Source organism: Rhinolophus sinicus, chromosome 2 (assembly GCF_057876585.1).
Source record: "Rhinolophus sinicus isolate RSI-liver-muscle chromosome 2, RSI-T2T, whole genome shotgun sequence".
Classification (NCBI taxonomy): Eukaryota; Metazoa; Chordata; class Mammalia; order Chiroptera; family Rhinolophidae; genus Rhinolophus; species Rhinolophus sinicus.
The window spans coordinates 125,909,602-125,923,957 of record NC_142502.1 but is presented as its reverse complement, the minus strand read 5'-3'; the positions used below and the strand labels follow the sequence as shown (position 1 = coordinate 125,923,957).

The 14,356-nt window shown below is 40.2% G+C and overlaps 2 protein-coding genes across 5 annotated transcripts in view; one reads left to right on the top strand and one right to left on the bottom strand.

Annotated features, from left to right (window-relative positions):
* Window positions 1–2,047: 2,047 nt before the first annotated feature.
* On the bottom strand, window positions 2,048–6,472 carry SOWAHC (sosondowah ankyrin repeat domain family member C). Its single transcript, XM_019757043.3, has one exon. The coding sequence runs from the start codon at window positions 6,291–6,293 to the stop codon at window positions 4,668–4,670; it is 1,626 nt and encodes a 541-aa protein (XP_019612602.2). The 5' UTR covers window positions 6,294–6,472; the 3' UTR covers window positions 2,048–4,667.
* Window positions 6,473–6,629: 157 nt separating this feature from the next.
* SEPTIN10 (septin 10) overlaps window positions 6,630–14,356 on the top strand; it is a 58,877-nt gene continuing 51,150 nt past the window's right edge. Inside the window, exon 1 of one of the 4 annotated variants that reach the window (XM_088796048.1) lies at window positions 6,630–6,991. The gene's annotated coding sequence lies outside the window, so the exon portion shown is untranslated. The remainder of the gene's footprint in view (window positions 6,992–14,356) is intronic. The other 3 variants (XM_074332310.2, XM_088796047.1, XM_019757044.3) reach the window with 3 other exon arrangements.

Genomic DNA, 14,356 nt, shown 5'->3' with positions numbered 1-14,356 from the left:
TATAAGTCACCTAGTCTATGGTATTGTTTTAGCAGCCCAAATTGAACAAAACTCGAAGATCACATTTATCAATATTGGCAACTTTTGGACAAGCCTCAAGGCTATTCAACTATATTTCTAGACTATTAAACCTAAAATTTCTTAGAGACCCAGAAAAGTATTCTAAAGGGCACTTCCAGGTTCTTTTATCAGAACAGCATAAAGTTGTGTTTTTTTTTTAAATAAAACAAAACAAATAAAACCAAATTTATACAATCCTACTTCACTAGTTGACTTCATTCTAAGTCAGGCCAGTTTTGGCTACACCTCAGAATGGATATGGCCTAAAGCAATGTTTCTCAAGACAAAATAAGTCACAAGGGTGCTTTGCAATGATGTTTTAACTTTTCCTGTGCTCACATAACCTCTGACCAATTATTTCCGAAGACTGAGTGAGTGTTCTACCTCATGAGACTCAATGGCATGTTTAAAATGACTATTAGAAAGTTCTCTAGGCTAAACTAAACTTCATCTCTTCTTTTGCTCTTGAGGGTTTCACATAAAGTTATTTACATACTGATAATAGACTATTTAAAGCCACTTAGATTCTCCTAGGGATTATGTACTTGAGTCAACTTGTAAGGTAAACCTTTCTTATAATCAAATTTACTCTTGAAAAATCTTTCAAATTGCCCACAAAGTAAAAGCCTAATAAAGCCAATTTACCTCCAGGATTGGGATAGATTGTTCTTTTGGCTGGGTTGCAGATGAAGTGGTTAGCTGGCAGTTAGAATAGACATGTCATATGAAAAATACTTAACCTTTATTCACTTGGCATGAGTGCATATTGTTGAAATTATCCATATGATGCAACATTACAAAATGTTTAACGTTTTCCATTACAAAAAAAAAAAGCTTATTGAGTACCTTCAACATGTCAGGTATTGTGCAGGGAGGGGGCAATAGATATGGACAATTTATTAACTAACTGGGGGAGCCACTTCCTGAGATGAAAATGACATTTAAAAGAAGATTAAAAAGTATGGTAACATGAAAGTGATGTTCTTCAGAGGGAAAAAAGTGGATAGTGATGCAAACAACTCTACTGCTATGTCTCAAAAAACAAATTTATAAGTGTCATCTAGTCCTCTAATACTAAGTATTTCATGAAAATTTGACTTCATTGAAGGAATAATGGTTTGCAGAAAATTCCCAGAGTATTTACTTTTAGGATTAATATACAAGAAGATCCAAGTAATGCCATTTATTTAGCAAAATAAAAAATAATTTTTCACTAGGAAAAATTGTAATATCTTCAAACGAACTGCTCAATGAATCCTTTCAAGATACGTACTTCTAACGAAAGAAGTCATTTTAGAAACAGAAACTAGACTTATCTAGTCCTTCAGTTATAATGAAAAATGTTTCATAAGTTGTCATAATGAACAGCAATAACAAAAAATCTCAGCAACAATCATAATGAGATCTTCCCAAGAGAGAGCAATGGCAGACAATTATATCAAGGATTCCCACATCCCTATGCCATCTCATAGAGGTAAATTTTGTTAAAATAAAGATCAAAGGCAGACTTAATGAGGAAACGAATTTGTTAATGTCCAGAACTTGATGGCTATTGAAGAAAATGGAAAAAAAAAAAAGGCATTCCCATACCTTTCTGAAGATCTGGTCTGAGTAGGGAGAATTTATGGTAGATGGCGTGTGCAGGAACCAGACTTTTTTTTTTTAAGGTAATAGTGGAGGTACTGCCTTCTCTGTAAGTTGATTCCTCCATCACTGGTGCCATTATTTGAAGTACAAAAAAGATGTGAAAAAGTCCGCAATCTTAAGATCTTACTAACTGCCACTTACTTTGTGACCCTGAACAGCCATCAACCTTCATTTCCTCATCTGTAAATTAGGGATATATGGCTATAAGACCAGTAACATTAAGAGACAGGAAAGAAATCACATAAATCGAAAATTCAAAAGCACTGTATGAACTGTAAAACATGATACAGGTAAAAATTATACAGGACTATGGAGATTTAGACAATTTGGAGGAAAAAAATCTAGTGTGAATCTTTTATTTTGACAAAACAAACTACAAATTTTACATTCTAAACTTCCAAAATTTCACTTATTTAAAAAATAAGAGACAAGGCAATCCTGGACTCCAAGACTTCACGCATGAACAAAATAGTACCAGATTTTCAAGTTATATAAGCTAGCTGCATTTTATATACCATAAAAGTAAAGAGAATTGTTCCACACATTCACTAGTTTCAAGTGTATCAATAAGAAACACATGGACATACTTGGGTTTTCTAACCACACAGTTTTATATCAACAAACATCTAAGTAACTGACATGATTTCCATTAATGGTAAATATAACTCCACAAATATCAAATTACACAAATCATTTGCTCTTTATGTTCTCAATTTAGAAATTGAAAAACAAGAGGAATGTAGAGTTAAGTAGCTGAAAATGCTACACAAGCACATCATGGCAAGGAATGCTACAAGTGGTTCCCCATAGGAATGATTTTTGAAAATTAAAGTATATTTTATTGGAAAAGTTAAAATCTTTAGTGTGAAAAGCAAGTTAAATGAAGTATTGGCTCAATCTCTAAATATTTGGCAAATTATAGATTTTGTGCAACTAATTAGTAACACACACATTTAAGAGATTAATACTGTTTAATAGAATATTCAGATGATTCTGAAGTGTCTACTTTGTATAGTTCACTTTAGCTTTACATGTCAATGAAAGGTAAGATTCCTCAATGGGAAGTTATAGCTTATTCTGCACTAGATACAGGTAATGTGTATGATTCAGAACAAATAGCTGCTTTCACCTTCAAGGAACCTATTTTTAATTTATACAAAATTAGATTATTTTCCACCCATATGTATGGATAAAAGTGCTTCTCAAATGTACATGGCCCATTTTCATAATCCTAAAACAAAAATAAAGGCACACAAATAGGTAATAGTTTATATATCTTATATGGATATTTTAAACTAATTCAATTACTATCTAGAGAAGTGTGACACACTTGTTACCAATTTCTATGACTTGGGAAATTAAAGCTCTAACACCTCACTAAAGACCGCAGTTCTGTGCAATTCATCTATTGGTTCATTCACTCTGCAAGTTAACTCACTCCTTAATCTCTATAGGCTATAGGTACTTTTATTTTAGCAATTATGAGACCAGAAAGACTAAGGGAGGACTTGCTGGAATTAGTCTCCCATAAGTTGTTTTGTATCTTGTTACCATAGATTTAATATGCTTGTGAGTTAAATTTTACAATGCTTATAAAACACTTACCCTAACATATTTGAATGTAATGTAATTAAGAACATGTAAGTCTCTAATTTTAATGAACGGTATTTTTCATTTATACACAAAGGAATTCAATAGCCAGCAGCATTTAAATATACAAATAGTACCATCTCTTCTCTTTTCCCTTTATAAAGTGCTATTTTTAAGTAGGTAGATTTACTATCCAGGTTTTCAGTAACTTCACTGTATGTCTCTAATAGATTTAAGAAAACATTAGAAAATTGAAAGAATTTAGTATTTTAAACATTTGCAAAATATTGCTACAAAGCATAGAGACTATGAGTGTGTTTTACTAGGAAAACAAAAGTGTACCTTATGTGACAGTCATTAAGTTGATTTAATAATTACTTCATAGAAGCATAGACTCACTAAGATTTATGCCAATATTTGCTAATCATCTAAACCAAAAAGTTTCTGTAGGCAATTCAACTCTAAGCACCATCAAATAGGATCATGTCAAATAAAACCAATTGCTATATAACCCCAGCATAAAAACTTCAGCAAATTTTGATTTTTAGAATAGCAAAATAAGTTAGTGAGAATCAGTACCAGAAGCAATATTTTACTTAAAAGTACCATAGGTTGTTAAAAGCGTTTAATTAAAAAATTTTTGTAGTTATTAGTAATGTACCTTAATACTGAGTGCAGTGGTTTTAGAGATAGTTAAGAGGAAACTCAATTAGTGAGTGTTGCCTATTTCTTTAGTTCAGTGATTAAAGCTGAAATTGCTTTTTTAAAAAAATAGTTGAACACTACTTACAATACAAATAGGATACCAACAGGATTCCCATTTTTATTCACATTCTCTAATTAGTGCTTCTGCATTTCAATTTTGACCTGCTCTTCAGTAGTATCTTAAAAACCAAATACAATTAATAATAAAAAAATAGAACAGAACGTAGTTTTGTTCACTTACAAATACTAGTACCAGTTTCACTATATTTGTTGTTGCTCTTGGAAGAGTAACCACTTTAAAAAACAGATACATAAAAGTGCAATATTCCTTACTTTGCATGGCATCCAGTAATAGTAACATCAAATGAACCTTCAAACCATCAATTCTATACCCCCAATTTAGACACATTTCTAGTCCTTAGTAAAAGGGACTCCAGGGTAGAGGGATAGCATGGGGAAAAGAAGCCTAGGGCAAGGTTTGATGAATCACTTGGAAATCCACCTCACCCAGAATGCTAGGGGGAATTTCTGCCCACCCATTCCAACCCCCCAATTAAGAATGGGAAATTTAGCCTAAATTTCTTCTGGTCTCACTTTCTTGCCTACATCTAGTATTCTATCTCAGAAGGCAAATTAACCTTAGAATTTTCTAGAAGAAATTATTTTTACCCAAATACATTGGACTTTGGTCTCAATTTGAATGAGGATGACTGGCCTTTAAGAGACCGGTCCTCTTCTTCTTCCTCCTCCCCCTCCTCCAGTGGCTGCTCCCGGTCTCTGAAAGAGGGTGTGGTGTGGATGATCTGGGTTCGGAAGCGGATTTTGTTGAGTCTGGGTTTTACTCGCCCACCAGAGCTGCCTGAGGCTTTGCGACCTGGGTCCTTTGCTTTGCCTCCACCCCATCCCTCAGCCAAGTGGTGGTGGTGATGGTGGTGGTGGTGATGGTGGTGATGATCCCCTCCATCCTCCGGGATGTGGGAGAATTTGTAGGTGATGAGGTGCGAAGGGAGCACCTTCGACAGCCTCCAGCGCCCACCCCCGCTGCCGGTAGCGCTCTCCGCGTCGTCCTCATCCATGGCTCCCACCAGGTTCTTGATCTCCTCAGCGATGCTCTGACTCAGGTACTGCGAGGCCTTTTTCCCACTGTAGTCCCTGATGTCCACGTCGGCATCGTAGGCCCCCACCAGCAACTTCACCACCTCCACGTGCCCATGCATGGCTGCCAAGTGCAGGGCGGTGTAGCCTCCGCTGGTCCGGGCGTTGATGTTCACTGGCAGCTGGTGTTTGTTGGCGAAGTTGACCAACATGGCCAGGAGCTCCTGCTTGCCGAGCTTGGCGGCCCAGTGCAGGCAGGTGAAGCCGGTGATGAAGTCCCGCTTAGCCAGCAGGCCAGGCTCACAAGTGAGCAACGCTTCTAGGCTGTCCCACTTGCCCTCGGAGGCTGTGAGCATCCAAGCGTGCTCCAGAGGGTCTAGCGTCACCGAGCTCCCACTGCTGCTCTCCTCCTCTGCCGACGACGAAGCAACAGATGCGCTATCCGAGTCGCCCCCGCCTTTGCCGCGTCCTCCGCCAGAGGAGAACCCAGGGCTGCTGCCCCCAGGACAGACGCTCCTCTTCAGCTGCGGGGAGCTGCCCATCACAAGGTCCAGGAGATTCTGGCGAGTAGACCGTGGGGTGGTGGCCCCCCCAGGGGAGCTGCCCCCGTCCACCTCCTCGCAGCCGTGGGGCGGGGGCTCCAGGTCCTCGCTGGGCTCCGGGGCCGATGCCCAAGCTGCGACGCGCAGCGAGTTCTTCCTCCGGGCCCCGCCGCTCAGAGGCGGCCCTCTCTGACTGTCTCTGGCCAGGCTTGGCGGCCCGATCGCCGCGGCGGGCGACTCCCCATCGCCCGGCTCTGGGGGCGCCACGATGGACGCCGCCTCGGGGCACAGGCCGCTCTCCCGGCTCTTGGCCGGGTCATCGGGCGTCTCGGGGTCGCCGCCGTGGGGCTCTGGCTCTGCGGTCACCGAGATGCGGGGCAGGTCCCGAGGGGGCGCGGCCTCGGGGGACAGTGGGCCCTCGCAGAACCTCCTCTTGAGATGTACGTACTTGGAGCCGTCGGCAGGGTCGGTGCGCACCGTGGCTACGGCGTTGACCAGCTCCTTGAAGCGGGCGCGGGCACCGGCGCGTTGCTCGGGCTCACCGCCCAGGGCGCCCCTAAAGTGCTGCACTAGCTCAGCGTGCCGGGCCCGACCCCCGCGCTCCGAGAGGAAACGTAGCACCGCCTCGGGGCTGAGCTCCGCCGGCCCCTCCATCCGTGGCCACGCTGCTTGTTTGGTGGCGGGCGGCTCAACCCGGCCCCATCGTGGCCAGCTCCAAGGTGCGGGCTTCTGACGAACTTGGACTCCAGCAGGAGAGTCAGGATCTGAGCCTCGCGCCAGCAGCCAGAGCCTCCGCCACCGCTTCAGTGGGGCCGCGCCCAGCGCGAACACGCCCCGTCGGCCCCGCCCCCGTCCCTGTCCCGCCCACTTCCGGTCCCCGCGCGGGCCGCAATCTCTGCTCCTGCAGACTGCGCGCCAACAAGGCTTGCTCCACCCCATGCCCCGCCCACTTCCGGCCCTCGCGCGGTCTTCAATCGCTGTTACCGCCAGCCGCCGCAGGCTGGCTAAGGAGTACTGCCCTTATTTCTTCGCAACGTCTCTCTCACGTCCCCAGTCTCCTGCAGTCACCTTCCCCCTGCATTGACTTGCCCTATAAAACGTGGAGGGGCACTCCTGTGAGAGGCTTGCACCGCGTCCGTGCGTCACAGGCCACTAGGCTCGGCCCCTCCCCTTTCCCGGACCGCCAGCGGAGGCCGGCCCCGCGCATTAAGCCCTCCTCGGCCCCCTTAGCTCCCTCCGCCGTTGGGACGCGCCGCTCGGGGGCCAGGGCTGATCCGCCGCTTCGCTGGACCGCAGCCCGCTTGTCTCAGCGCCGGCTCGGGACCCTGACCTCTGAGGTGCCCCGGCACCTGGTGAGTCCGGCCGACGCCTCACGCCCCCTCCGCCGCCCTCCCCACCACCAGGGCCTGACTCCCAGGACCCCCGCCCCGCCTTTCCAGGGTCCCAACGTAACTTCCTCAGCCAGGAGCTCAGAGCTGGGAGTGCCCGGCTGCGTCCGGTCCAGGCGGTGATAGTGACCTGCGCCCCTCCGCGACTCCCGGTCCTCTTGGGCGCTCTCGGCGGGCCATCCCAACTTGGCAGGGAAGAGGGCTCCGGTTTCTTTTGCTGCAGCCTGGGGGAGGCGTGTTACGGTGCTGCCTTGCACCGGGAGCGCAGGGCGCGCCCCTCACTGCTCCCTCAGCGCGCCATGCAGAGTGGCTGGAAGTTTTTGCGTGGCTTCCCCGTCTTTGCCAAAAGTTAATCTGAAACAATGATTTTGGGTCCATTATTTTTATAATGATTTTGAACGCACAGGGCAGAGTAATATAATAGCAGTGGTCAGAGTTGTATACATTTCCCTCACTTTTTAAATTAATTTTTGTTTTTAAATTACCGTTGATGTTCAGTATTATTTCATATTCGTTTTAGGTGTACAGCATAGTGGTTAGACATTTATATAATTTACAGAGTGATCCCCCCATAAGTCTAGTACCCACCTGATACCATAGTTATTACAATATTATTGACTGTATTCCCTATGCTGTACTTTACAACTGTGACTATTTTGTAACTATCAACTTGTACTTAATCCTTGTTCACCCAACCTAACCCTCCCCTCTCATCTGGCAGCCATCAGTGTCTTCTCTGTATCTATGAGTATGTTTCTGTTTGTTCATTTATTTTGGTCTTTAGATTCCACTTATAGGTGAAATCATACGGTATTTGTCTTTCTCTGACTTATTTCACTTAGCGTAATACCCCCTAGGTCCATTTATGTTGTTGCAAATGGTAAGATTTCATTCTTTATGGCTGAATCATGTTCCATTGTATAAATGTACCACACCTTTTTTTTAATCCATTCGTCTATTGATGGACACTTAGTTTGCTTCCATACCTTGGGTATTGTGAATAATACTGCAGTGAACGCAGTGGTGCATATATCTTTTCAAATTAGTGTTTTGGATTTCTTTGGATAAATACCCGGAAGTGGGATTGCTGGGTCATTAGGTACTTCTATTTTAAATTTTTTGAAGAATCTCCACACCGTTTTCCATAGTGGCTGCACCAATTTGCAGTCCCACCAGCAGTGCACAAGGGTTCCTTTTTCTCCACATCCTCACCAACACTTATTTGTTGACTTGTTGATGATAGCCATTCTGACAGGTGTGAGGTGATATAGCTCATTGTGGTTTTAATTTGCATTTCTCTAATGATTAGTGATGTTGAGCATCTTTTCATATGTCTATTGGCCATCTATATGTCCTTTTTGGTGAAATGTCTGTTCAGGTCCTCTGCCCAGTTTTTAATTTGACTGGTTTTTGTTTTGTTTTGGTGTTAAGTCACATGGGTTCTTTATAAATTTTAGATATTAATCCCTTATATGTATCATTAATCCCTTATATGTATCATTAATCCCTTATAGGTATCATTAGCAAATGTCTTCTCCCAGTTGGTAGGTTGTCTTTTCACTTTGTTGATGGTTTCCTTTGCTATACAAAAACTTTTTAGTTTGATGAAGCCCTATTTGTTTATTTTTTCTTGTTTCCCATGCCCAAAGAGGTATATCGGAAAAAAATTACTGAAAGCAATGTCAGAGAGTTTACTGCCTGTGTTTTCTTCTAGGATTTTAAGTCTCACATTTAAGTCTTTAATCTATTTTGAGTTTATTCTTGTATATGATGTAAAAATGTTGTCTAGTTGCATTTTTTTGCATGTATCTGTCCAGTTTCCCAAACACCATTTATTGAAGACACTGTATATTTTTGCCTTCTTTGTCATAGATTAATTGACCATTTAGGCGTGGGTTTATATCTGGGCTCTCTAATCTATTCCATTGATCTGTGTATCTGTTTTATGCCAGTACCATTGCTGTTTTGGTTACTCTAGCTTTGTAGTATATAGTTTGATATCTGGTAGCGTGATACCTCCCACTTTGTTCTTAAGATTGCTGTGGCTATTCAGGGTCTTTTGTGGTTCCATATAAATTTTAGAATTATTTGTTCTAGTTCTGTGAAAAATGCCATTAGTATTTTGATAGGGATTGCATTGAATCTATAGATTGCTTTGAGTAATATAGACATTTAACATTGTTAATTCTTCCTATCCATGAGCACAGTATATGCTTCCATTTATTTATATCTTCTTCAGTTTCTTTCTTCAATGTCTTATAATTTTCTGAGAACAGGTCTTTTACTTTCTTGGCTAAATTTATTCCTACATATTTTATTATTAGTTTTGGATGCAATTGTAAATGGGATTGTTTTCTTAATTTCTCTTTCTGATAATTCGTTATTGGTGTATAAAAGTGAAACTGATTTGTGAATATTAATTTTGTGTCGTACTACTTTACTGAATTCATTTGTCAGTTCTAATAGTTTTTTGGTGTCATCTGCAAATAATGACAATTTTACTTCTTCCTTTTCCTTTTTTTTCAAGATTTTTTTTTTTTTTTTTTAATTGGGGAAGGGGAGCAGGGCTCTATTGGGGAACCGTGTGTACTTCCGGGACGTTTTTCCAAGTCAAGTTGTTGTCCTTTCAATCTTAGTTGTGGAGGGTGCAGCTCAGCTTCAGGTCCAGTTGCTGTTGTTAGTTGTGGCTGGGGGCGCAGCCCACCATCCCTTGCTGGAGTTGAACCGGGCAACCTTGTGGTTGAGAGCCCCCACTCCAACATACTGAGTCATCTGGCCACCTGGGAGCTGAGCGAGAGCTCATTGACTTCATTCTAGTTGCAGAGGGCGCAGCTCGCTGGCCTATGTGGGAATGAACCAGCAGCCCTGTTGCCCAGAGCTCACGATCTAACCAGTTGAGCCACCCGTCCACCCCTACTTCTTACTTTTCAATTTGGATGCCTTTTATTTCTTTTTCTTGTTTGATTGCTGTGGCTAGGACTTCCCATTTCCCTTACTCTTTACTCACTGGAGTCCTGGTTTGCTTCCTCATTTTACCCAACTGTGTGGTTATCCAAGTTTTCCTCCATTAGGATTTAAGGGCCTTCCCCCTTTTACTTTTGCCTTGGCACCCTTGTACATTAAAAGAATATGTGTGACTGATTTGTCTGGTGTTTTTTACCTTTCAAATAATTTTTATCTATTTATCTCATTTGATAGTAAGCCAGTTGTTCTCAAAGTATGGTCACAATTATATTCCTAACAATACCACACTGCTTTTTGCCTTTTTCACACTCATTCTCTTATGAGTGTACATTCAGTTTTCCAGAGGCTGCATGATGTAGTGACCTCACCCTTCTGAGGGCTAATGGAATGTGTCCCTGTGTATACTTGTCTTTTTAAGTTTTTCTGTTTTAATTTTAATACTATAAATATCAATGGTTGTGATTCATGCAAACTAAAGCTCTTTGGGAGCCTGAGACAAAAAGTTTGAGAACTGCTGGTCTAAGCAATCTCCTGAATTGGAAGTTTAGGTTGTAGGAGCAGAGTTCACATTGTAGCCTGAGAGGTTAGATGCTGTGTCCAAAGTTATACAACCAGTTTCTTTGATAGAGCCTAGACAAGGATTTTTCTCCATGACTCAAAACAGGTCTCTTTCCACTCTGTGGTGTATTTAGAGAAATCTCATTTTTCTACCCCGACGGCCTTGTTGCAGTTGCTGTTTGTGTGCATGTGTGGGTGAGGAAAATGTGTTTTATCCACTTTAGTTCATGGCAATCTTCAGAATTAAACTTGGGCTGAAGAAAGCACTTCTTTAATCGGTGTTGGATTTCTTGTCAATTGCTGTATTTATTTTGCAATACAGTAATAAGGCTAACCTTTGCTTATTTTCTAATTAAAGTTTTTTATTTTGAGATAATTGTAGATTCACATGCAATAGAGATTCCTGTACTCTTCCTTCAGTAATAACATTTGCAAAACCATAGGACAAGACAACAACCAGGACACTGACGTTGACACTGTGAAGATGGAGAACTTTCCGTCACCATAAGCATCCCCTAGGTTGCCCTTTTATAACCACACCCACTTCCTTGCCACTCCCACCTCTTCCTTAACTCTCAGCAACCAGTGATCTGTTTTTCATTTCTATAATTTTGTCATTTCATGACTGTTATATAATGGAATCACACAGTACTTAACCTTTTGGGATTGGATTTTTTTTCACTCAGGAAAATTCTCTGGTGACTCATCCAGGTTGTTGCTTATGTCATTAGTTTGTTCCTTTTAATTGCTAGTAGTATTCCATGGTAGGGATGTACCACACTTTGTTTGAAGGACATCTAGCTTGTTTCCATTGTTGGGCTATTCTGAATAAAGCTGCTATAAACATTCATGTACAGTAACATGTAATGGAACATAACTAAAACATAAGTCTTCATTTCTCTAGGCTAAACTCCCAGTAGTCCAGTTGCTGGGTTACATGGCAGTTGCCTTTAGTTTTATAAGAAACTGCTAAACTGTTTCCCCGAGTTTCTGCATGTTTTCCATTCCTGCCAGCATTGTATGAGATCAGGCTCTCCACATTCTCACCAGCATTTGATGTTCCTGTTTTTTTATTTAGACATTCTGGTAGGTATGTAGTTATATATAGACAATCCGATATATACTGTGGTTTTAACTTGGGTTTCCTTAATGGCTAATGATGTTAAATATCTTTTCATGTGCTTATTTGCCATCTGCATATTCTCTTCAGTGAACTGCGTCTTCATTTCTTTTGCCAATTTTCTAATTGGATTTTTTAAATTGTTGGTTTCAGAATGGTTTTTTAAAATATATTCTAAATATTAACCTTTTCTTGATATGTGATTTGCAAGTATTTTCTCTCAGTCTGAAGGTTTTTCATCTTAATATTCTTTTGCAGAATAAAAATGTTTAACTTTGATAAAATCCATTTAAAATTTATTTTTCCTCCTGTGGATTTTTCTTTTGGTGTTAAGTCTAAGAATTCTTTGCCTAACCCTAGATCCCAAAGGTTTTCTCTTATTTTTTCTTCTAAAAGTTTTCTAGTCTATGTTTTACATTTAAGCCCATGACCCATTTTGAGTTAATTTTTGTATAAGGTGTGAGGTTTAGGTTGAGGGTCATTTTTTGGGGGCCTGTGGATGCTCCGGCACCATTTATTGAAAAGGCTTTCCTCTATTGAATTGCTTTTTTGCACTTTTGTAAAAAATCAGTTGAGCATATTTGTGCAGATCTATTTCTGGGTTTTCTATTAGCACACAGTCTTGATTCCTGTAGCTATATAATAAGGTTTGAAATAGAGTAGACTGATTCCTCTCACCTTATTCTTATTTTTCAAAAAAGTTTTTTTTGGCTATTTTAGTTCCTTTGCCTTTCATTATAAATTTTAGAATAGTCTCATCTATATCAAAGAGTTTTGCTAGGATTTTGATAGGAATTACATTAACTATATCAATTTAGGGAGAATTAATACTCTACTGTGTTGAGTGTTCCAACTTATGGACGTGGTATTTCTCCCCATTTCTTTATATTTTCTTTGATTTCTTTCATTAGCATTATGTAGTTTTTAGCTTACAAATCCTGCATATGTTTTGTTAGATTTACAATAGTCCCTTCCATATCCCTGGGTGCATATATCCCAAGATCCCAAGTGGATGCCTAAAACTATGGGTAGTTACTAAAATACATATATATATATATATATATATATATATATATATATATATATATATATATATACACACACACACACACACATATACATATATGTGTATATATGTGTATATATATGTATATATGTATGTATGTATTTATAGTTTTTTTCTATACATACATCCTTTTCATTTAAAAAGGAAGCATGGCTTTTCTTTGGCATGTCCAAATTGCCAGCATCATTACTCTTGAGCGTTGGGGCCATTATTAAGTAAAATAAGGGTTACTTGAACACAATTACCGCACTACTGTCAATCTCATAACGGAGATGCTAAGTGAATAACAGGTGGCTAGCGTATACAGTGTGGGGATGCTGTACAAAGGGATGACATACATCCTAGGGAGGATGAATGGAACGGGATGGTGTGAGAGTTCGTAATGCTATTCAGAACACACAATTTAAAACTTATGAATTGTTTATTTCTGGAATTTTCCATTTAATATTTTCAAACCGTGGTTGTGTGTGGGAACTGAAACCATGGATAAGGGGGGACTACTGTACACCTACTTTATTTATTTTAGCAATTGTAGATGGTATTGTATTTTTAATTTCATTGACCACATATTCATTGTTAATATATAAAAATACAGTTGATTTTCATGTTTATCTTGTGTTCTTTGACCTTCATGAATTCATTATTCTAGGAGTTGGGATTCCTAGTAGAGTCATTGAGATTTTCTACATAGAAAATCATGTCATCTATACATAGGGGCAGTTTTATTTCTTTTCCAATTTGTATGCCTTTTCTTTCTTTCTTTACTTTCTGCCTTATTGTGCTGGCTAGAACTTCTAGCATTGTTGGAATGAGAATAGTGAGAGCAGACATCCTTGCCTTGTTTCTAATGTTGGGGAAAAGCATTCAGTCTTTCATCATAGCTGTAGGTTTTCTTGTAGATGCTCTTTATCATGATCACGGGATATTGGTCTGGAGGTTTTTTTGTCTTTGTCTGTTTTGGTGTGGGTAATAATATTAGCTTCCTAAAACCAATGGGGAAGCGTTCCCTCCTTTTCTGTTTTCTGTAAGAGATTATGTAGAATTGGTGTTAATTCTTCTTTAAATGTTTGGTAGAATTCTATGAAGCCATCTAGGCCTGGAGATTTCTTTATTGGAGTTTTAAATTTATAAATTTAAATTTAAATTTCCTTAATAGTTACCTGCCTGGCAATTTATATTATTTCATATGGGGTGAGTTGTGGTAGTGTGTGGTTTTGTAATTCCTTCCTTCCAAGTTGTCAAATTTGTGTGTATAGTGTTCATAGTATTCTCTTACTATCCTTTTGATGTCTGCAGGGTCAGTAGTGATACTCCTTGTTTCATTCCTGATATAATTTGTGCCTTCTACTTTTCTTTGTCAATTTGCTAGAAGTTTGTCTATTTCCTTCAAAATTCTCAAAGAACCAGCTGTTTTGTTGATTTTTCTCTTTTGTTTTTCTGTTTTCTTTTTTTTTTTTTAATTAGTTTCAGGTGTACAAAAGCATAAGGGTTAGACATTTATACCGCTCACAAAGTGATAACCCCAACAAGTCAACTACCCGTCTGACACCGTGCATGGCTATTACAATACCGTTGTCTATACTCCCTATGCTATACTTTATATCCTGTGACTGTGTGTGTG

Excerpts from the sequence above, each read along its gene's own strand:
- SOWAHC (XM_019757043.3), bottom strand. The coding sequence starts at position 6,293 with ATGGAGGGGCCGGCGGAGCTCAGCCCCGAGGCGGTGCTACGTTTCCTC.